Genomic DNA, 21,763 nt, shown 5'->3' with positions numbered 1-21,763 from the left:
AGACTATATGATTAATTCTGATGGACATGGCTCTTTCCAACAATGAGATGAGTGATTGCAAGCCAGTTTCAATTATTTCATGATGAAGAGAGCCATCTACACCCAGAGAGAGGACTGTGGGAACTGAGTATGGATCACAACATAACATTTTCACTCTTTTTGTTGTTGTTTATTTGCATTTTGTTTTCTTACTCATTTTCTTTCCTTTGTGATCTGATCTTTCTTGTGCAGCAAGAGAATTGTATAAATATGTTTACATATATTGGATTTAATATATATTTTAACATGTATAACCTATATTGGATTGCTTGCTATCTAGGGGAGAAGGTAGGGGGAAGGAGGGGAAAATCTGAAACACAAGGCTATGCAAGAATCAGTGTTGAAAAATTATCTGTCCATATGTTTTGAAAATAAAAAGCTTTAATAAGAAAAAAAGACAAAACATAATCCCTGCTCTTCAAGAGCTTACAGTCTAATGGGGGATGATACAAACAAAAGGAAACTTGTGGGGGAGTGTACCAAGCACTGTCTCAGTGATGTTCAGTGGTTGCTATGAATCATGGAATGCCATCATTGCTAGAGTGCAATTAAATTGGGTTTGAATCTCATCTCAGAAAGTCACATAATCATTGAGTCTCAGTTTCCTCATTTGAAATAAACGAATTGGGTTTGTCTTTTGTTGTTTTGGGGGATGCAGAGAACAATCCATGGATGAATTTTTTTTTTTTTTTTGAGATAAAGTCCCAGATACAGGAGATACCTGAGGCACAAAAAAATTGAATATTCAAGGTCACCCAGCTAGGAAATGCCAGAAAAGGTCTTTGGATCTAGATCTTTCGGAACATGACTCTAGATTCTCTTGAATAAGATTTGATGATTGATATGATATGATCAACTTGGTCCCTTCCAGGCTTAAGTCTGTGATCCTGCGATGATCTGGGAGGCAGAATTGTAGATGTCTCAAAGGGCAATAGAACATTGGGAATAAGGAGGCTGTAAAATATCATCCAAGATGAACTGCAAGGGGTATTAAAAAAACATGTTCCAGGACATGCAGGATGGAAAAAGAAACAAGCTATTCTGATAGCCTGAGCCAAAGGGTGACACTGAGAGGTGTGATATTCAAGAGGCTGACATAATAGAAAGAATGAGGGACCTGAAAAGTAGGAAATTAAGGGTCTCCATCAAGTGGGGAGAGAGCAGCTAAATAAAGTATGGAATATGGATGTAATGGGATGCTAGTGTACTGTAAGATGACAGGAAGTTTCAGAGAAATTGAGAAGACTTATAGGGACTGCTATAGAGTGAATTGAGCAGAACCAGGAGAATACTTTATACAATAACAACATGACAAAGAAAAATGAATTGGGGCACTCTGATTAATATCATGACCAACCAAACCTTCTTAAATAGTGGGTCTCCACCCCATATGGCATAACTAAATGTGGAGGAGGGGGAGGATCATGAAATATCAAAAAGGTTGATCAACTCTGAAAAATGTTGAAGATAGTCTATCTTGCAGCACCCAATATTCTGCCAAGATTTAATTATTTATGTAAAAATAAAGCACATTCATCTCATTAGTACGCAAATTTGCCTTCATCTTTAATAAATGGTAAAATTATATATATGTGTGTGTATATATATATATATATATATGCCAAAGAATCATTTTAAAATAAATTTCCTTATGATTTATTATCTGTCAATGTTTGACTTGTGAATCAAGGTCATATAAAAATTCCTTGGGCAAAAAAGATATTATAAGTGGGAAAAATGAACAAGAAGCATAATACCCATCTCTTTCAGAGAGATTTAAAATGTAGAATGAGATATACATTTGAGGACATTGGGGAAGGAAGAATTTGTTGTTTAGTCATTTCAGTCATGCCCAACTCTTCATGACTCCATTTGGGGTTTTCTTGGCAAAGATGCTGAAGTGGTTTGCCATTTCCTTCTCCAGCTTATTTTACAGATGAGGAAACTGAGTCAAAAAAGTTAACTGACTTGCAAGGCCACATATTTAAGTATCTAAGGCCAAATATGAACTCAGGTTTTCCTGACTCTAGGGAGGGAGAAAATACGCATCTATATAATACCTATTGTATCCCTGGCACTACTCTACTCATTTTTACAAATATTTTCTCTTTTGATCCTCACAATAACCTGAAGAGCTATTATTATCCCCATTTTATAATTGAGGAAACTGAGGCAGGGATTACATGACTTGCCTTAGGTCACACAGCTAAGAAGTGTCTGAGGTTAGATTTGAATTCAGTTCTTCCTGAGTCCAGACCCAGCACTCTATCTATTGTATCACCAAAAGTTTAGTCAAGGCAGAAATCTGCTTTACTTGATTTTGTAATTCATTATAAATTTTTTCCTTTTAGTCAGTTTTTTGTGGTGGGGAAATAAATGCTTGTTATATGAAAAAATTAATATATATAAATATAAATATATAAATTAATAATATATGGAAAAAGTGTGCAACTTGAAGTCGAGAGGCTTGTGTTCAAATCCTGCCTCTGATTCTTACAAGCTTACAGTATGGCTATAGATAAATCATATAACCTCTACAACCCCCAGTTTCCTTATCTACAAACATTCAGTAAATATATATTGAGGATATGCTTAAATTTTGTCATCTTGGAAGAGATGGATAACAATTCAGTCTTCTTACATACAAAACCCATGTCCTCTGTGCTTCGTGACATTGGCCTTCTGGCTGCTGCTCCCAAAAGATGGTCACCATAATTGCCACTCTCCTCTTCTTCATCTCTCTTCCTCCTCCTTCCTACCCTCCCTCCCCCCATTTCCCTGGCTTTTCTTCAAGTCCCAGCTAAAATTTTATTTCTTACAAGAAGCTTTTCCCAATCTTCTTTAATTCTTTAACAAGTCTTTTGTAAAAAATTTTTTTCCATTGTTTCTCCTTCTTATATCATCACATATTTCTCTCCAGAGCTATCCCAAATGACAAATAGCATTTTTTAAATTCTTTTTCTTCAAGCAATCGGGATTAAGTGACTTGCCCAAGATCACACAGCTTGTAAGTATTAGGTGTCTGAGGCCATATTTGAATTTAGAATTCTCCTAATTTCAGAGTCTACTGAGCCATATAGCTGCCCCAAAATAACATTTTTTAAAAGGAAAAAAAAAGTCAACCTCATTGATATATTGTGAAACTTCAAAAACAATGGCAATGTATAACACCTGTGGATCTCCCAGCTCAGCAAAAAAGATAGATTGAGGATATTTTCTCATATTTCTTCATCGGAGTCCTCCTTGATCTTTTTTTTTTCCCTTCCTTTTTCTTTTTATTGGGGGGAGAAGAGAATCAGGGTAAAGGGACTTGCCCAGGACCACCCCGCTAATAAGTTATTTGAACTCAGATCCTACTAACTCCAGGACTGGTGTTCTATCTACCTTTCCACTGTGCCCTTTAACTGCTCCTCTTCTCATTTTAATAATTTTGTTACATTTACTTTTGATCTTTAGCATTGTTCTTCCCATTTACATGGTTTTGGTCATTGTGTATATTGTTCTCTTGGCTCTTCTCTGTGCATCAGCTCATATAATATTTTTCCATGCTTTTCTGCATTCATCATAAAATATCCTTTCTTACAGCATCGTAGTACATTCCCTTATATTCATGCACCACAATTAGTTTGGCCAGCTCTCCCAATTGAAGGGCATATATTTTGTTTCCAACTCTCAGCTATCACAAAAATGCTGCTATAAATATTTCATGGTCTTTGGTGATTTTTTTTTTTTTTCTTATCCATGACTTTCTTGGGGAAATATAAAACCCAGTCAGGTAGTCTGGACATACTAGTCTCTGATTCTAATACCTACCATCTGGTGATTTAGCCAATTGATGTATTTACCATGATTGAACTTAGCCGTCTGCATGTTGTCTCCCCCATTAGACTGGGCTTCTTCGAGAGCAAGAGTAACATATTTGTGTCTCTAGATAACATCACAGTATCAGGTATATAATGGGCAGCTAGGGAGCACAGTGGATAGAGTGACTTATCTTCCTGAGTTCAAAGCTGTGTGACTCTGGGCAAGTCCCTTAATCCAGTTTGCCTCAATTTCCTCATCTGGAAAATGACAAATCACTCCAGTACCTTTGCCAAGAAAACCCCAAATAGGATCACAAGGATATGACTGAACAACAACTGGGCACAGAACTGACACTTAATATTCATTGACTATTGACTAATCTATAAATTTGGAAATAAATCATAGAGAATCACCTTCAGGATTATAGAAGTCCAATGGCTTGTCTGGGGTCACTCAGTGAGAAAGTGTCTGATTAGGGACTTGAACCCCAATCTTGCACCCTCCTAGTGGGCAATGCTATCCAGAGTCTCTCATCCTTCCAGAAAGCAATGACTAGAGTCTCAGAAGTATTGTAAAGACCAGAAGCAATGATGTGTGTTAAATCCTATATAACTCAGATGTTATTAAAAGTCCCTGAGGAAAGCCTCTAATGCATTTGGGGATGTCTTCTATGAAGGATTTATGAAAAAGATGTGGAATGATGCAGAAAGATGCAGTTACTTCTATGGGATCAAAATCCCTCAAAACATTCATTTAGGGCACATGAAGATTTACAGAATGTTTTTCTCACAGTGAGGTAGCCAACATAAGACTTCTTATCCCCATTTTGCATGATGACATGGTGAGGGGGAAGGCTAAGAAAGGGGAAATCTCTTGCCAAGACCTCAGGGTCTATAAGTGGTCCTGACTCCCACCTCCAGAAGCTTTTTCTTTATCCAGCCTTGCTGACTGCTGTTGGGAGAATTCCAGACACTCTAGCTCTGGGTGGCCATACACAGAATTTCCTCACCCCACCTCCAGCAGAGCAATTATCCATTGTCAGCACCTCATCAATCTCCCTCCCCAGTTCTTTCATCAAACTGGGTGGTTTGGGGGTGGGGAATGGAATAACCTCAAGCTTCTGCCCCAAAATTGAGGGTGGAGACTTCTCAGCAATATATACTGTAAAAATGGCATTCAGAGACTGGCTCTCCCTAGCAGGAGAGATGTTATTTGGGGAAAAGGAGATAATTGGGTGTATGATTGAAGCAGAGTTTGATTGTACTCTAAGAAGGAATGGGACAAATTGTGAGAAATTTGGTTCTCTATATGAATTAGTACGGAATGAAGTGAATAGAATCAGAAAGACAATTTATTCCCTCACCATAATAGTGTAAGGGAGTGTCCCACTTCAGAAACAAAGGGTGGGGATATTAGAAAGTGCAGTGGATGGGATCAGGAGGATCTGGATTTAAGCTTCAGATACTTGACATTAGCTGTGTAACCTCAGGCAAGTTACCTGCCATTCACCCATACACACTCACAGACATACAAAAGGATGAACAAGGTCACAAGGGGAAAGAAGTCTGAAAGAACCCAGAACTGTGAGTGAAGCAGTGACTAATGAGGAGGTATATCCTTCACCCTTTGGCAGATAGTTGATGGAAAAGAACTTTGGTTGTGGCTCAGAATCCCCATGAGGATTTGAAAGAATGGTCCAAGAGAAGCCTGAAGTCAGGATGATCCAAATCCAAATTTGATCAGATATTTACTGGTTGTGTGATTCTGGGTCACTTAATTTCTGTCTTCCTCAGTTTCCTCAACTGTAAAATGATTGTTGTGCTAGCACCTATTTTTCAGGGTTGTATCAAATGTGATTATTCATAAAAGGGCAGAGTGATACATAGCTGTTGTTGTCCAACTCTTCATGACATCTAACTTTTTAATTAAAGCTTTTGATTTTCAAAACGTATGCAAGGATAATTTTTCAACATTGACCCTTACAAAACCTTGTGTTCCAAACTTTTCTCCCTTTCCCCCCACCCACTCCCTAAATGGCAAGTCATCCAATGTATGTTAAACATGTACAATTCTTCTATACATATTTCTACAATTATTGTGCTGCAGGAAAAAAAAAATCAGATTAGAAAGGAAAAAAATGAGAAAAATGCAAACAAAAAAAGTGAAAATATGTTGATTCATACTCAGTTCCCACAGTCCTTTCTCTGATTGCAGATGGCTCTTTTCATCACAAGATCATTGCAAATGGCCTGAATCATCTCATTGCTGAAAAGAGCCACGTCTATCAGAATTCATCATCTTATAATATTGATGTTGCCGTGTACAATGATCTCCTGGTTCTGCTCATTTCACTCAGCATCAGTTCATGTGGTCTCTCTAGGTCTCTCTGTATTTATCTTCCTGATCATTTCTTACAGAACATTAATATTCCATAACATTCATATACTTATTCAGCCATTTTCCAATTGATGGGCATCCACTCAGCTTCCAGTTTCTTGAGAGCTGTCACAAATATTTTTGCACATGTAGGTCCCTTTCCCTCCTTTGTGATCTATTTGGAAAACAGACTCAGTAAAAACACTGTTGGATCAAAGGGTATGTACAGTTTGATAGCCCTTTGGGCATAGTTCCAAATTGCTCTCCAGAGTGCCTGGCTCAGTTTGCAACTCCACCAACAATGTATTAGTGTCCCACCTTTCCCACATCCCCTCCAACATTTATCATTATCTTTTCCTGTGATCTTAGACAATCTGAGAGATGTATAGTGGTACCTCAGAATTGTCTTAATTTGCATTTCTCTGATCACCAATTGGGGTTTTATTTTTTTATTAAAGCTTTTTATTTACAAAACATATGCATGGGTAATTTTTCAACATTGACCCTTGTAAAACCTTATGTTCCACATTTTCCCCTCCTTTCCCTTACTCCTTCTCATAGATGGCAGGTAATCCAATACATGTTAAATCCAATATATGTATATATATATATTTATACAATTATCTTGCTGCACAAGAAAAATCAGAAAAGGAAAAAAAAAAACTGAGAAAAAACAAAATGCAAGCAAACAACAGAGTGAACATGTTATGTTGTGATCCACACTCAGTTCCCACAGTCCTCTCTCTGGGTGTAGATGGCTTTCTTCACCACAACATTATTGGAACTGGCATCAGTCGTTTCATTGTTGTAAAGAGTCGTATATCATCTTATAATCTTAATGTATAACAATCACCTGGTTCTGCTCATTTCACTCAGCATCAGTTCATGTAAATCTCTCCAAGCCTCTCTGTATTCATTCTGCTGGTCATTTCTTACAGAACAATAATATTCCATAACATTCATATACCACAATTTATTCAGCCATTCTCCAATTGATGGGCATCCACTCAGTTTCCACTTTCTGGCCACCACAAGGAAGGCTGCCACAAACATTTTTGCACATGTGGGTCCCTTTCACCTTTAAGATTTCTTTGGGATATAAGCCCAGTAGAAACACTGCTGGGTATTCACAGTTTGATAGCCGTTTGGGCATAGTTCCATATTGCTCTCCAGAATGGTTTGGAGTAGTTCACAATTCTACCAACAATTGGAGTTTTTGTAAAAGATACTGAAGTGGTCTGCCATTTCCTTCTCTAACTCATATAGATGAGGAAACTGCAAACAGGGTTAAGTGACCTGCCCATGATCACACATTTAGTGTCTGAGCTAAGATTTGAACTCAGATCCTTCTGACTCTAGGTCTGGTACTTTACTGTGCTGCCTACCTGTCCCAATGGCCTAGCTGACACATAGTAGGTACTTAATGCTTGTTTCCTTCTACTCTAAAAAATTCTTTAACGGTGCCTTAATCAATAAATATTTGCAGAATGAGGAGTATATTAAATTATTTGGAGGGTTCACAACATATTTCAATGTTGAAAAGTGTTCAAAGAACAAAAAATTTGGGGAACTAAATGTATATCCTCAGGTATGTCAAGTATCTTGTAAGTTGTTGTTCCACTATATATTTGATATACAGGAAGGTTTCTATTTGTAAGGGGGGAGGAGTTGGTAAACAGTGATAAAATTTAAGAGGGAAGAAACAATAAAACATTTTAAAAGTTTAAAAAAAACGCTGATCTAAAACTTTTGAAAAATATCTACTTTCCAGAACTAATTTTTCTGCTGCTGTAGAAGTCAGCAAATAGTAGGAATGTAGACATCTTTAATATGGATGTAGCAGATATCCTCTCCCCCAATACAGAATTATTTAAGTCTGAATAATTGCAAAGCTGTTTATAAAAAATTTAAAATGTGAAAAAAGAGGAAAAGAAATAAAAGTGGAAGGAAATTTTTAACTGTAAAAATTCACACACACACACACACACACAGTGGGAGAACTAGCTGCTGAAGAGCTTTGTTGGACTGAGGTCTCTGGCCCCTTCCTTTGTATGGGTTTTCCAAAAACTACAGTCTTAGTTTAGGTTGGACAATATACTCCATTACCCTGGACCCTGGGGAACTCAAGAATGGAAAGAACTAGGACAGAGGTCTCTTCAAAAGGACTTTCCACTAACATAGAGCTCATTCTTTCTTTTCTTGTACTGAGTTGGGCTGTGCATCCTGAGTCAGAGAGGTAGAAGATAGTAAAAGGGATGGGAGCAGGTTGATGGGGGAGGAGGGGAGAGGAAAGGGAGGAGGAAAGGTAGATTTTTCATTTTCCAGAAGTGAAAACTGAGGCACAGACTGGTGACAATTTCAGGCTCTGATGGATCCATCCCCTGCTCCCCCTGTGATGCCATCATAGTCTATCTATAGCCGGGCATTCTGGGCAGTTCTAATGCATGTTCACTCAAGGGTCCACCCAACACACTTCCCTTCTGACATTCCTCAAGGCAGCCAGCCAGCTGTCCAGAAGTTGGCTCTGGCTCCAGCTCTCTGCCTGGCTGCTTCTTTTCCAGGGAACTTTTCTCTGACATCCATTACACTTCTTTGCCTGCTTAACTCCTTCTTGGGAATGTATTAGAGTGAAAGGACACTAAATTTGTCAAAATCAGAGACTACCACGACCAACTCCACTGCTGTGTGACCTTAGGAAAGTCACTTCCCGATTTCAAGGCTTCAGTTTCCCCATCAAAAAAAGAAGGAAGTTAAACTAAGAAAAAAAAAAATGAAGTCCCTCCCCACTCAAAATCATAGGACCCTGGGATAGTTCCTTAACCCCGCCCAAGGGAGGAGGAGAATTTCTGTCGGCAGAAAAAGTTGCTCACCTGGGTCACCTCCCCTTTAAGAGCCGCTCACCTGGACCTGGGGCTCCTACCTGGGTGAGGTGACGCTGCCTTTGCAGGAAGGAGGAAGCACTGAGGATCTCCTCCCTGCCGTCCCTAGCAAGGCCTCTGCTCTGTCCAGACCCTGCCCCCGCCATGTCTGCCTCTGCCATCTTTATTTTGGACATGAAGGGGAAGGTGAGAAAGAGTTGCTTTCCTGGGGATTGGGGGCGTGAGAGTCCGAACAGATAAGACCTACGGGGTGGGGGGAGGGGTGCAGACAATCCCCAGACAGGCTGCCTTCTGCTGCCCCCTCGCTCCAGTCCCTGCAGGCCCAGACGCCCCATTCTCTGGCTGGAGGAAAGAATCTGGGTGTCCTGGGTGACCAGCCTCCTGGGCCCATCACTGGCTCAGATGTCGGGCAGTTGGGCTGGCCCACCTGAGGGAAAGAGGGAAGAAAGGAGAGTTCCCTGGGAAGAGAGCTTTCCTCCCTCTAGCCCCATCCCCTTGGGGGGCCCTCAGGTCCTCCTTCCCTCCATCCCAGGTGAGCAGGTAGGCAGGCTCTCCCTAGGTTGGGATGAAAGTACTGAGCCTGCTAAGGAATGGGGGAGGGGTTGGACTGGGGAAGAACCTCACCCCCTTTCTTTTCTCCCGTTGACCAGCCCTTGATTTCCCGGAACTACAAGGGGGATGTGAACATGGCAGAGATTGACCACTTCATGCCCCTGCTGATGCAGAAGGAAGAAGAAGGAGCCCTGACTCCACTGCTGACCCATGGGAAGGTGCACTTCCTGTGGATCAAACATAGCAACCTTTACTGCATCCTTCCTCTTGCCAGGACTTTAGGGACAGGGAAGGAGGAAGAGGGCAGCGGGCTAGAGCTGCTTCTGGGTGTCCTGGATTGTGCCCTTGTCTGCCCAACCAGCCTGGCCCTCCAGCCAAGACCTGGGACCACTAATCTGGGGTGTTCAAACTCCTTTTTTATGTTTATGAAATATTTGGGGTCTTCAAACCCCTTCTTATGGTTATGAAATAAGTTGGGGTTATCAAACCTCTTTATGGTTATGAAGTACTTGGGAGGTCTTCAAATCTTTATGGTTATGAAATACTTGGGATAGTCAAACCCCTTTTTATGGTTATAAAGTATTTGGGGTCTTCAAATCCCTGTTGATGATTATGCAGTACTTGGGGGTCTTCAAAGCCTTTTATGGATATGAGGTATTTGGGGTCTTCAAACCCCTTATGCTTATGCACTTGAAGTCTTCAAACCTCTTTTTATGTTTATGAAGTATTTGGGATAGTCAAATCCTTTTTTATGGTTACGGAGTATTTGGAATCTTCAAACCTTTTTATGGTTATGAAGTATTTGGGATAGTCAAACCCCTTTTTATGGTTATAAAGTACTTGGGGTCTTCAAACCCCTTTTTATGGTTATGAAGTATTTGGGGTCATCAAACTCCTTATGATTATGAAGTATTTGGGATCTTCAAATTCCTTCTTATGCTTATGAAGTACTTGGGGTCTTCAACCCCCTTTTTATGGATATGAGGTATTTAGTGTCTTCAAATCCCTTCTTTTGGTTATAAAATAGTTGGGGTTATCAAATGCCTTTTATTGTTATGAAGTAGTTGGGGTCTTCAAACCCTTTTTATGGTTATGAAGTAGTTGGGGTCATCAAACCCCTTTTTATGGTTATAAAGTATTTGGGGTGTTCAGATACCTGTTTATGATTATGAAGTACTTGGGGTCTTCAAACCCTTTTATGTATATGAGATATTTGGGGTCTTCAAATAGTCCAACCCCTTTTTATGGTTATGAAGCATTTGGGGTCTTCAAACCCCTTTTTGTCCTTATGAAGTAGTTGGGATCATTAAATACCTTTTTATGGTTATGAAGTATTTGGAATAGTCAAAACCCTTTTTGTGTTTATGAAGTATTTGGGGTCTTTAAACCCCTTTTTATGGTTATAAAGTACTTGGGGTCTTCAAACCCCTTTTTATGGTTATGAAGTATTTGGGGTCATCAAATCCCTTTTTATGGTTATGAAGTATTTGGGGTCTTCAAACCCCTTTTTATGGCTGTTTAGCATTTGGGGTCTTCAAACCCCCTTTTTATGGTTATGAAGTATTTGGGGTAGTCATACACCTTTTTATGGTTATGAAGTATTTGGGGTCTTCAAACCCTTTTTTATGGTTATGAAGTATTTGGGGTCTTCAAACCTTTTTTTATGGTTATGAAGTATTTGGGGTAGTCATACACTTTTTTATGATTATGACATATTTGGGGTCTTCAAACCCTTTTTTATGGTTATGAAGTATTTGGGGTCTTCAAACCCCTTTTTGTAGTTATGAAGCATTTTCCATACATTTTTGTCAAGGGATGTTTAAAGTGACCTAGACAGAGTTGCACACAAGTGTTGGACGCAGACTCTAAATGCAACACTCTTTTCATTGCACTTTCCTCCCCTACTTTCGAACCAGCCCTCAGCTTTTGTTCCTAAGATTGAGAGTAATTTGAGGTCGTCTTGTCAAATTCCCTGGATTTTACAGAGAAGGGTCATAACTAAGGCTCAGAGAGGATTGCCCCCCTAGTTAGCTGCAAATCAGTGTTCGGATCCAAGCTCCCCTGAGGCTCCCATGCCTAGTGCTTCTTCCACCGAGCCTTGGCACCCCAAACAGGAGCCTGAGTGGGCACTTTTCACACAAGGCCGGGTGGGAGCTTCTTCTGGCTGTGATATGGGACCCCACTGGGGGGCCGCTTTCCTGCTTCACCCCACCCCCACCCCTCTGTACCGGCGCCTTTTCCTTGACCAGATTGCCAACAGTGGTGGCCACCACGCTCAAGAATGCCAACGCCTCCCTGGTCTACTCGTTCCTGTACAAGGCTGTGGAGGTGAGTGCCCTGCCCCCACTTTCCCTCCCCGACTCTGGTCCTCCTGAGGGTGCTGACCATCTCCCTTCCCCATCTAATTCACCTCCTGACAGGTGTTCTCTGAGTACTTCAAGGAGCTCGAGGAGGAGAGTATCCGAGACAATTTCGTCATTGTCTATGAGTTGCTGGACGAGCTCATGGATTTTGGCTTCCCCCAGACCACGGACAGCAAGATCCTCCAAGAGTGAGTGGAACTGGGCTGGGGGCCCGTTGGGTCCTAGGGGCTTCCGTACACAACTGTTATTTCCCTGAGACTCTGGCAGAAGGTCCTGGAGCTCCCCAGCTCTTAACACACTCCACTTCTCCCTTTGCTCTTTCTGCTAGACATACCACAGTGAAGGCCCTTTTGTTCTCGAATCATTTCTGTCCTGTCCCACTATAGGTGATCCCATAGGGGGTTTCCTTGGTCATACAGAGTTCTCTTCTCCAGCTCATTTTACAGATGAGGAAACTGAGGCAGTTTAAAGACTTGTCCAGGATCACACAGTAAGTGTCTGAGGCTGGATTTGAAGTCAGGTTCTTCCAACTCCAGGGCTAGTACCCTGGAAGGGCCATTTGAGCTCATCTGTTCCAACCTCCTCGTTTCTCATTTTATAAGTGGGAAATCTAGGGGTCCAAAGACTTCCAGCATGGTTATTTACTGTCTGGGAGAATTTGGGTAAGTGATTTGAGCTTCCTGGGCCTTAGTTTCCTTATCTGTAAAATGGGATGATTTCTAAAATCCCTCTCAATTTTCTATCTATGATTTACCTCCTGGGGAAAAGAGAGGCAGCCTGATGTGGTATAACACTCTGAACATAGAATCAGTGGGCCTGCACTGGAGTTCTCACTCTGTCTCTTGGCTCTTGTAAGCCACTTTTCTGAGATTATTGATTTATCTTCAAAATTGGGATAATTATTTTACTATCCCCCCACAGAGTTAGTGTAGGAAAAAGTGGGATTTGTAGTAAGGGGATCATATTCAAATCCCAGCTCCGCTAGCCTCTACATTGATGACTTTAGGCAAACAAATAAGGATTATTATTAAGTGCAATGACTAGGTAGCCCAGTGGACAATTGGTTCTAGAGTCAAGAAGCTGAGTTCAAATCTAGCCCCAGGTACTTAGTTGTGTGACTGGGTAAATCACCTTGTCTGTTTCAGCTTCTCATCTGTAAAATGGGGATGCTAACAGTACCTATCTCCCAAGGTAGTTGTGAGGATCAGGTGAAATCATACTGGTAACCCCGCTGGAGGCCTTTCCGAAGGGGAGGTAGAGAGAATAAGAACATGGACCTAATCCCTTCTCCTTTCCTCCTCCAGGTATATCACCCAGCAAGGCAACAAATTAGAGACGGGCAGGTCCCGGGTGCCTCCAACAGTCACCAATGCTGTGTCCTGGCGTTCGGAGGGCATCAAATATAAGAAGAATGAGGTTTTCATTGATGTGATTGAGTCTGTCAATCTACTGGTAAGCTCTTGGGACACCAAGGGTGGGGGTCAGTGCAATGGGGATAGGAATTATCAGTGGGTGAAACGGGATGGTGCTCCCCACCCCCCAGTGGTGCTGCTATTAGGAAGCAGAGCTGGGAGAATTGGGGTCCTTTCCTCTCCCCTCCCCCCACTGACTCCTGTTCCCCATCAGGATCCCCTTCCGTCCCTCACTGACTCCCCTTCCCCATCGGGGTCCTCTCCCATCCCCCGCTGACTCCCCTTCCCCATCAGGATCCCCTCCCGTCCCCCACTGACTCCCCTTCCCCATCGGGGTTCCCTCCCGTCCCCCACTGACTCCCTTTCCCCATCGGGGTCCCCTCCCATCCCCTGCTGACTCCCCTTCCCCGTCGGTTCAGGTCAGTGCCAATGGCAGCGTGCTGCTGAGTGAGATCGTGGGCACCATTAAGCTGAAGGTGTTCCTGTCGGGCATGCCGGAGCTGAGACTGGGCCTCAATGACAGGGTGCTTTTTGAACTCACTGGCCGTAAGTTTCTGGGCTCCCGCTTCCTCCCTAGGAATTCGTTTCTGGGCCGTCCTTGAAGGGGGAAGGATGGAGGGGAGTATTACAGATAGCCCTCTGGGAGCCCGTCACTAGGGTGGCTGTCACGGATGGAGAGGTCCAGACAACAGGGGAAGGGGGGCACAGGTGGCCCGGGCTGGGAGTTACTCTGAGAACTTGGGGAGCATGACCTTTTGGGGGAATCCTGGAATGCTCTAACAGGGCATACCAGCCTTGGGGATGACTGGGGCGTTAGAATGATCAATGAGTGAAGAAGCCAAGGTGATGTGGAGCCAAAAGGCCTGCCTGGGTTCAAGTCTTGGGAATTCTGCTGACTGGCCACGTGAACTTGGGCAAATTATGTCTTTTCTATGAGTCTCAGATGCTTTACCTATACAAAGATTTTAGACTACTGCATCACTTTTAACATGCTGCATCACTGAAATTAAAGCTGGAATGAACCTAACTAGATTCCTAACTTGGAATCTGTAAACTTTTTTTTTTTAATTTTGATTATTAATAATTAAAGATATTTCTATAGAATTTGTTTCCTTGTAATCCTACATGTCTTGTTGATGACATTATTTTAGGAGTTATTTTAGAAGCTATAGCCTTTTCCAGCCTGCCAAAGAGCTCTCTGATACAGGAAAGTTAAGAAACCTTGATCTAGTCCCAACTCTCTCATTTTACATAGGAGAAAACTGAGGCTCTGTTAAGTAACATGACTTGTCCAACATCACTTGGATCAGAGTGGAAAACTGAACCCAGCTCCAGGTGGTAAGGTCCAACTAAAACAAGTTTCCTCTGAGTTTCAGGCAATAAAAACAAGTCTGTCGAACTGGAAGATGTTAAGTTCCATCAGTGTGTACGGCTCTCTAGATTTGACAATGATCGAACCATCTCCTTCATCCCACCCGATGGAGACTTTGAGCTCATGTCTTATCGGCTCAATACCCAGGTGGGCCTCCCCATTTAAGTGGGCTCTGGCCCCAGCCCTGGTGTTTTTCTGAAGGTGTTGTTTAATCCTATGCCCTAAGGTTATGTTTTGGGGACTCTCCCTGTAGGTAAAACCACTCATCTGGATTGAGTCTGTCATTGAGAAGTTCTCCCACAGCCGTGTAGAAATTATGGTGAAGGTATGTAAGGCCTTGCACTTCCCCGGCCCATCTTCTACCCCGAAATTGTGCTACCGTGTTTGATAAGAGTGTGATCCAGAGAGCTCTCTCTGAGCTAGATCTCCTAAAACGTCAGTGTAAAATCCTGCAGTTGGGTCCAAAAAATCAGCTGGTGGAGAGTTCTTAGAAAACGGGTCCTGTAAAAAAGGATTGCTACATTAGGGAACCACCACCTCAATGACTTGACAGTATACCGTGGCAGGTGCCCCCCTTCGCCCCCCCCCCCAAAAAAAGGTGAAGGCAAATTGGGCTTCATTAAGAGGCATCAGGTTCAAAATGTGAGAGATGTTGCCCCACTTGCCTCTCCTCTGGTCAGATCACATTTGAAGCTTGCGACATTCTGAAGTGAATGCATTTGGGGAAACAGGAAACGGGAGCAAATCGAGAAGAGAATGACCCTCAGTGGTGAGGGGACTGGAAATCACATGATTGCCAGGATCCGTCAAAAGAACTAGAGAACTATTAGCCTGGAAAAGAGAAGACACGGAGGCAGGGAGGGAATATCAAAACAGCTGTCCTTCAAGGATCTGATGAGCTGTCTGGGGGAAGGAGGACTGACTTGCTCTGTTCCATCTTTGAGAACAGAATGAGAAGGATGAATTGATGCCACAGTGAACCAGGTTGTGGTTCCACATGAGGAAAAACTCTTGCAATGAGAGCTGTCCAAAAGTAGAATGAAATCTTTTAGGAGGTAGTAGGTTCCCCATTGCTACAAGTCTTCAGGGAGGGAGCTGGCTGGCCACTTACTAAGGGAGCCCAAGGGGGTGCATGCTTGGAGCACTCCAAGTTCTGGGAATTGGAAAGCTTCCTTTCTCCCAGTTCTGGGGTTTGGGGAAAGGAAGTTGCCTGAGGGTGTCGGGCTTGAGCTGGGTCATGAAGGACAGGGTGGCTTGGCTTGGAGGGGTGGGAGAAGTGGGGAGCCAAACTGCAAAGGCAGGGGTGATCCAGTGAGATCGTGTTCGTAAGAGTGCTTTGCACTTTATAAATGCTGGTTATTGGTATCACTTCAATGAAGACACTGACCTGCCTGGAGTGCTAGATGATGGAGGAGTGAGGAGGAGGAGGTGGGGGGACTGGGAGGCTAGGAGAGATGACCAGCATAGAAAAAGGATGTGAAATATCCCAAACTGATCTTGCCTTCTTTCCCACCTCTGCCAGGCAAAGGGACAGTTTAAGAAGCAGTCAGTGGCCAACAGTGTGGAGATTGCGGTCCCTGTGCCCAGTGATGCAGACTCCCCTCGATTCAAAACCAGTGTGGGCAGTGCCAAGTATCTGCCTGAGAAAAATGTGGTTATCTGGAACATCAAGTCCTTTCCCGTGAGAGCTGGGGGAGCAGGCGGTGGGAGGGGGCAGGGGCAGGGGGACAGCACAAGGAGCAGCTCGGTTAGATTTGTACGCTCAGATGGGGCTGGACCCTAAGGAGGGAAGCGCTGTGAGCATGAAGTGAACCCCCTGGGGCTCACTCAGCCAGCCAAGGAAATGACAAGAAAGCTCGCGGCTTGGCGTCAGGGGATACCTGTAGAAATCCCAGCTCTGCTATTTTCTATCTGTGTGACCTTGAACAAGTCTCTGGGATGCATTTTCATTTTCTTTTAATGGAGGGATTGAGGTCTGGTCCAATGCTAAAATCTATATTCTATCCAATAGCCCAGGGGGGATCCCCAGGGCAAAGTCCCATCCATCCTCCTGCTTGTTTGTCTGTCCATCTGACCAACCATCCATTTGACCTTGCAGGGAGGAAAGGAGTACCTAATGAGGGCACACTTTGGCTTACCCAGCGTGGAGAAGGAGGAGGTGGAGGGCCGGCCTCCCATTGCTGTCAAATTTGAGATTCCTTATTTCACTGTCTCTGGGATTCAGGTAATAGGGAGGGAGGCAGAGTTTGGGAAGCTGGGGGAAAAGGGAAAGACGATCTCGGGGCAATGACTTTAACATTTATTCATTCATTACCCCCCCCAAAAAATACAGAAAAAAATGGGGCAGCTAAGTAGATAAATTGCATACTAGCTCTACAGTTGGGAAGATTTGAATTAAATTCGGCTACTATCCTTGTCAAGAAAACCCCACCTGGGTCATGTAGAGTCTGACAAAACTGAACAGCTCTTACCTTATTTGATCTTCACCACACCCAGGAAGATGAGGTGCGATGATTCCAAAGCTAAATGACTTGCCCAGAGTCACACCACACGATTTTGAAGACTGAATCTGAATTCAGGGACTCCATAGTGCCACCTAGCTGACAAAGGAAAACAATTATATTAAAATCATCAAAATTTGTTAAAAAAAAAAAAAAGCCCAGGAACCGCAGCTTAAGAAACTTTGGCTAAAAACACATGGTTTTGTGTGAGGGCCAAGGTAGCTATTAATCAATAGGATAATCAATAGGAATAATCAATAAATAATCAATAGGAAAGAGAAGGAAAACTTTGTGGAGTTGGCTACTGAGCTGGGAATTAATTCCAAGATAGGCAGAAATTTAATAGGCCCAGAGAATAATGAATAAAGACTAAGGGGTGGAAGGCACAGAGGGCAGTCTACTTTTCCTGGAGCATTGAATGCACAGAGTAAGATGAGAGACACCTTGAAAACCTTAACTCTCAAGCAGAGATGAATTAAAGTTGATCCTTGGGGAGCAGGGAGGGCATAACTGGCTTATGTGAATTATTCCGGCCATGATAATAACCAGTGATTTGGAGGGAGGGAGACAATGAAGGCAGGAATACCTGCGTGATTGGCTATGTTGTGGCTGGATAAGTAGTTATGATACCCACTGAAACAATTCCCCTGCTCTCTTACAGGTCCGGTACATGAAGATCATTGAGAAGAGTGGTTACCAAGCCCTTCCCTGGGTTCGATACATCACCCAAAGTGGGGGTAAGAGGATACCTATGAGATGGGGGGCAACCCAGACTAGAGAGTAACAAGTGATTAACGGGTGATTAATAGATGGTAATGGGTGATTAATAGGTGATTACGGGAGAGTAATTGGTGAATGGGGCCTCCAAGCTTAGATGAGACCCCTGGCTAGGTCTGGCTTCCCTTCCCCCCCTGAGACCATTAGTAGTTTCCCTTTCTTCCTAGACTAAAGATATTGGGGGGAAGGAAGAGGGAGGAAAGGAGGTTTTTTTTTTTTTTTTTAATCCCCACTTCCAATTACCCCTCTAAGGCAACTGTCCCCTCCTTGTAGATTATCAGCTTCGGACCAGCTAGAAAAGACGCAGCTCCTGGACCGTTGGAGGCCGAAGTCTTGCCCCGCGGACTTTCCTGCCCAAAGTTTTTTTTTGAGAGTGTGTATGTTTGTGAGGGGGACGGCCCCTGTTCTCGTGTCTGTTTTGAGAAACGTCTCCTCTGTGTCTATGAATGGGGGGCCGCTTTGTGTTTAGGGGCCCTGAGCTGTGGGAGGGGCACTTATGGCCTTGTCCGTAGTTGGGAGGGCGGGCCCTGGTGACTCTTGCTTGTCTGAGTCTCAAACCCTTCCTTGCCTCCGCTTCTCATGGGGGGGGGGGGGCGCCTGCAGATGACCCCCAAAAGCCGGCGCCCCTCCCCCTCCCTGTCTCAGGGGGGCTTTTCCCTCAGGCCGCAGGGGTCTGCCTGGCGCGCTCTCCTTTCTATTTATAAATGAAGTAAAAGCGGGGAACGGGTTTGTCCCGCATCCCTCCGCTGCCTCGGTGCCTTGCCCGGAGCTTTCCGCCCTCCTCCGCTCTGAGAACGGTCTTTCTCCTCCCTGGTTAGTTTTAGGATTTAAGATTAAAGAACGTTGAGACTCAGACGAATCCACTGATTTTGTTCACCGTGTGAGAGGCAAAGGAGCGGGGAAAGGGGGCGCCAGGGGCCTGGGCCCGGCCGGATAAGAGGCGGCCAGGAGGCTGGGATGGCAGATAGAGTGCGGGTCTGGGGGGGGGTCTGAAATAAGCGGCCTCCAGTGGTGGGCTTGGGGCCCCCCCGGGCCTTGGGGGAGGGGCTCCGCGTCCAGGAGGGGCCCCGGGGACGCTTCAGGGCGGATGTCGGCGGGGCAGAAGGAAGGGTCCTGGATTCGAGCGCTGATGGGACGGGGGTGGGGGTGGTCCCCGTCGCTGGCCGGGCCGCTCCGACCCTGACCCCGCCACTGCTCCCTCGGTCAGTTACTTGGGTGTCTCTTTCCCGCCTGCCCCTGGCGTTTGAAACTGAAAACCCCGCCATTACCGGCGCTCTGCCGGTCGCCGGCCGCCGGCCAATCAGGAGCGACGCCGTGGGCCCCTGCTTGCGAAGGCGCCTCGGAGACGCGTCGCCATTGGCCGGGACGGAGGACAAGGCGGGGCCCCGAAGGGTCGGGAGCCGGGCAAAGGGGACCGATACATAGTGTCAATTCGTAAGAAAACAAATACTCGGGGTTCAGAGCGACCCACGTGGGAGCCGCAGCTCCGCCCCCTCACGTCCCTTCTCGGAGGCCGCGGCTGCGGGAGCTCAGAGTGAACCCCGCCCGCTCCGGAGGAGGAGGAGGGAGGGTGAGTCGGGGGGAGACCCCAGGGGAGCCCGGCCCCCAAGGGGCGGGGGCCGGGCCGGGCCGCAGAGGCGGAGGAGCCGTAGGGAAAGGAGGAGGATTGGACCTCCGGGCGGCCTTCCCAGCCTCTCTCTAGATCCTGGCTGACAGGTGGGAGGAGCCCGCTGGGGAGGGGTCCGGGCTGGGCTGCAGGCCGCCGGCTTTCGGAGAGGCTGAGAAGCCGGCGCTGCGGAGCCCGAGTCGGGCGGGCTCGAGGGGCGGCCCTCTGGCTCCCCCCGCGCTGCTTCTGCACCTCTCCAGGCGCCGGGGGCCCGCCGCTCGCCTCCGGAGCCTGGGAGGCCGGGCCGGGCCGGGCTGCCGGGGAAGGCCCGGCACCCACCGGCCTGACCCCGCTCCGCGATCGCTCTCTCCCCAGTCGGATCCAGGCTGCGGGGCCTGCAGGTCGGAGATGCTGCTGGAAGAGATAAGCGCCGGCGACCGGCTCAGCGGGGCGGCCGCCCGGGGAGACGTGAACGAGGTGCGGCGCCTCCTTCACCAGGAGTTCGTGCATCCCGACTCCCTGAACCGCTTCGGCAAGACCGCCCTGCAGGTGGGCTCCCGCCCGGGAGGATCGGGGGGAGGCAGCTGGGGGAGGCTGCTCGGGGCCTTGCAGGGGCGGGAGTGGGGGGGAAGGGGACCCCCGCCTCCTCTCCCCGGGCTTCCTCCCGTCCCCCCTTCGGGCCCGGATGCGCAGCGCCGTGCTTTGCCCCGGTCCGACGCCTCGCCTCCGCAGGTGATGATGTTCGGGAGCTCGGCCATCGCTCTGGAGCTTCTGAAGCAGGGAGCCAGCCCCAACGTCCAGGACGGGTCGGGCACCTCCCCGGCCCACGACGCCGCGCGCACGGGCTTCCTGGACACTCTCCGGATCCTGGTAGAGCACGGCGCCGACGTGAACGTGCCGGACGGCTCCGGAGCGCTGCCCATCCACCTGGCCGTGCGGGAGGGTCACGCCGCCGTGGTCAGCTTCCTGGCCGGGGAGTCGGATCTGCAGCACCGGGACGCCGGGGGCCTCACGCCCCTTGAGCTGGCTCGGCAGTGCGGAGCCGGGCAGTTGGGGCGGATCTTGGAGAGGCACCTCCCTACTCCGTCGTTGTGAACGCGGGGGCCCTTCAGCAGCCAGGACAGCTGGGTGCCGCTCGGCACTGGGGGGGCAGCCCCAGGAAGCCCCGAAAAACAAGGGGGAAGGGTGGGGGCGGGCTCTGTGTCTCCGGGAGGACGAGAGGGGGCAATTCGCTTGCTATTCCGTGCCTGCCCGAGGGCGGAAGGTCCGTCTCCTCCCCGCCCCCACCCCCACCCCAAGTTATGGTTTGTTGGTGTTATTTGTGTGGTTATTTCCCCCCTTCGGTGTGATGTGAAACTCGGGGGAGAGCAAGTGAGCGAGCAGAGACCGTCCGGGACTCCCGGCTCCAGCCAGCTCCTGGGTACCGCGGGGAAGGTGGCCTGATAAACGGTTCGGTTCTGCCCCCCAGCCCCCACCCCTTTCCTTCCGGCCGGCCCGGCTCGGGCGAGCTCCGGGCCCTTTGTGGTGACCTGGGGCAATGCCCTGGCTCTCTCCATCCCCTGCCCGGCCACCGGGGCCGGGGGCTCCGCTTTTCCTCCCGCTCTCCCCGCCCCACCCCCACCCCCACCTCAGGGGATTTCTAGGTTCCCAGAAGCAGCTATCTTTTGGCAAAGTCACCTCAGGGGGGCTGCAGGGGAGAGGAGGGCACGACTTCCTTTTGCAAACCCAGGAACACAATTGAATTTGGGGGGAAACAAAATGAATGGTGGCGGGTGGAGTGTTCCATTTTCTTTCGTTGAAGGCCTCTTTCCAGCCTCTTGTACAGAGTTTTTAAGATTCTATTTATTATGCTTTCTGAAGAAATGTTGTGTGATAATTTAATGTTTTTAATCATTAAATTAATATTGAGCATTCCTTGACGAGCTAGCTTTGGCCGCCTGGTTTTTTTTTTTTGGGGGGGGAGATTGGTATCGAGGAAAGGAGTATTAGTAGGGGGAGGGGCTTCGGTTTGGGGGGTTTTGTCTCGTGTGCAGCAGCATCCAGAGAAGGAGTTTAAAGAACATGTGTGCTGGGGAAGGGAGG

The 21,763-nt window shown here is 46.4% G+C and overlaps 2 protein-coding genes and 1 long non-coding RNA gene across 5 annotated transcripts; 2 read left to right on the top strand and 1 right to left on the bottom strand.

Annotated features, from left to right (window-relative positions):
* The first annotated feature begins 9,088 nt into the window (after positions 1-9,088).
* AP1M2 (adaptor related protein complex 1 subunit mu 2) lies at positions 9,089-18,928 on the top strand. Of its 2 annotated transcripts, none has more exons than XM_031947523.1 (12): positions 9,089-9,284; positions 9,749-9,905; positions 11,911-11,978; positions 12,071-12,201; positions 13,318-13,465; positions 13,845-13,971; positions 14,796-14,944; positions 15,051-15,122; positions 16,320-16,478; positions 16,896-17,021; positions 17,960-18,035; positions 18,349-18,928. In XM_031947523.1, the coding sequence occupies exons 1-12, from the start codon at positions 9,243-9,245 to the stop codon at positions 18,369-18,371; spliced, it is 1,278 nt and encodes a 425-aa protein (XP_031803383.1). In that variant the 5' UTR covers positions 9,089-9,242; the 3' UTR covers positions 18,372-18,928. The 2 variants fall into 2 exon arrangements, with proteins under 2 accessions (XP_031803383.1, XP_003760513.1); XM_003760465.3 differs by having other exon boundaries at positions 9,141-9,284; positions 14,802-14,944.
* On the bottom strand, positions 16,963-18,391 carry LOC116420748. Its single transcript, XR_004231167.1, has 3 exons — positions 18,319-18,391; positions 17,269-17,397; positions 16,963-17,051 (listed from the first exon to the last, which is right to left on the bottom strand). It is a non-coding gene; the product is annotated as an uncharacterized LOC116420748 (long non-coding RNA).
* Positions 18,929-19,557: 629 nt separating the features above from the next.
* Positions 19,558-21,603, top strand: CDKN2D (cyclin dependent kinase inhibitor 2D). 2 transcript variants are annotated; one of them, XM_031947524.1, is made up of 3 exons: positions 19,558-19,645; positions 20,057-20,230; positions 20,414-21,603. In XM_031947524.1, the coding sequence occupies exons 2-3, from the start codon at positions 20,090-20,092 to the stop codon at positions 20,774-20,776; spliced, it is 504 nt and encodes a 167-aa protein (XP_031803384.1). In that variant the 5' UTR covers positions 19,558-19,645; positions 20,057-20,089; the 3' UTR covers positions 20,777-21,603. The 2 variants fall into 2 exon arrangements, with proteins under 2 accessions (XP_031803384.1, XP_012397378.1); XM_012541924.3 differs by lacking the exon at positions 19,558-19,645 and adding an exon at positions 19,683-19,791.
* The last annotated feature ends 160 nt before the right edge of the window (positions 21,604-21,763 follow it).

Source organism: Sarcophilus harrisii, chromosome 1 (genome assembly GCF_902635505.1).
Source record: "Sarcophilus harrisii chromosome 1, mSarHar1.11, whole genome shotgun sequence".
Lineage (NCBI taxonomy): Eukaryota > Metazoa > Chordata > Mammalia > Dasyuromorphia > Dasyuridae > Sarcophilus > Sarcophilus harrisii.
This window is presented reverse-complemented; position numbering and strand designations above follow the sequence as displayed.

Coding starts and splice junctions, on each gene's coding strand:
- AP1M2 (XM_031947523.1), top strand. CDS start 9,243: ATGTCTGCCTCTGCCATCTTTATTTTGGACATGAAGGGGAAG. Junction 13,466..13,844: donor TTGAGTCTGTCAATCTACTG/GTAAGCTCTTGG, acceptor CCGTCGGTTCAG/GTCAGTGCCAATGGCAGCGT. Junction 17,022..17,959: donor TCACTGTCTCTGGGATTCAG/GTAATAGGGAGG, acceptor GCTCTCTTACAG/GTCCGGTACATGAAGATCAT.
- CDKN2D (XM_031947524.1), top strand. CDS start 20,090: ATGCTGCTGGAAGAGATAAGCGCCGGCGACCGGCTCAGCGGGGCGGCC. Junction 20,231..20,413: donor TCGGCAAGACCGCCCTGCAG/GTGGGCTCCCGC, acceptor TCGCCTCCGCAG/GTGATGATGTTCGGGAGCTC.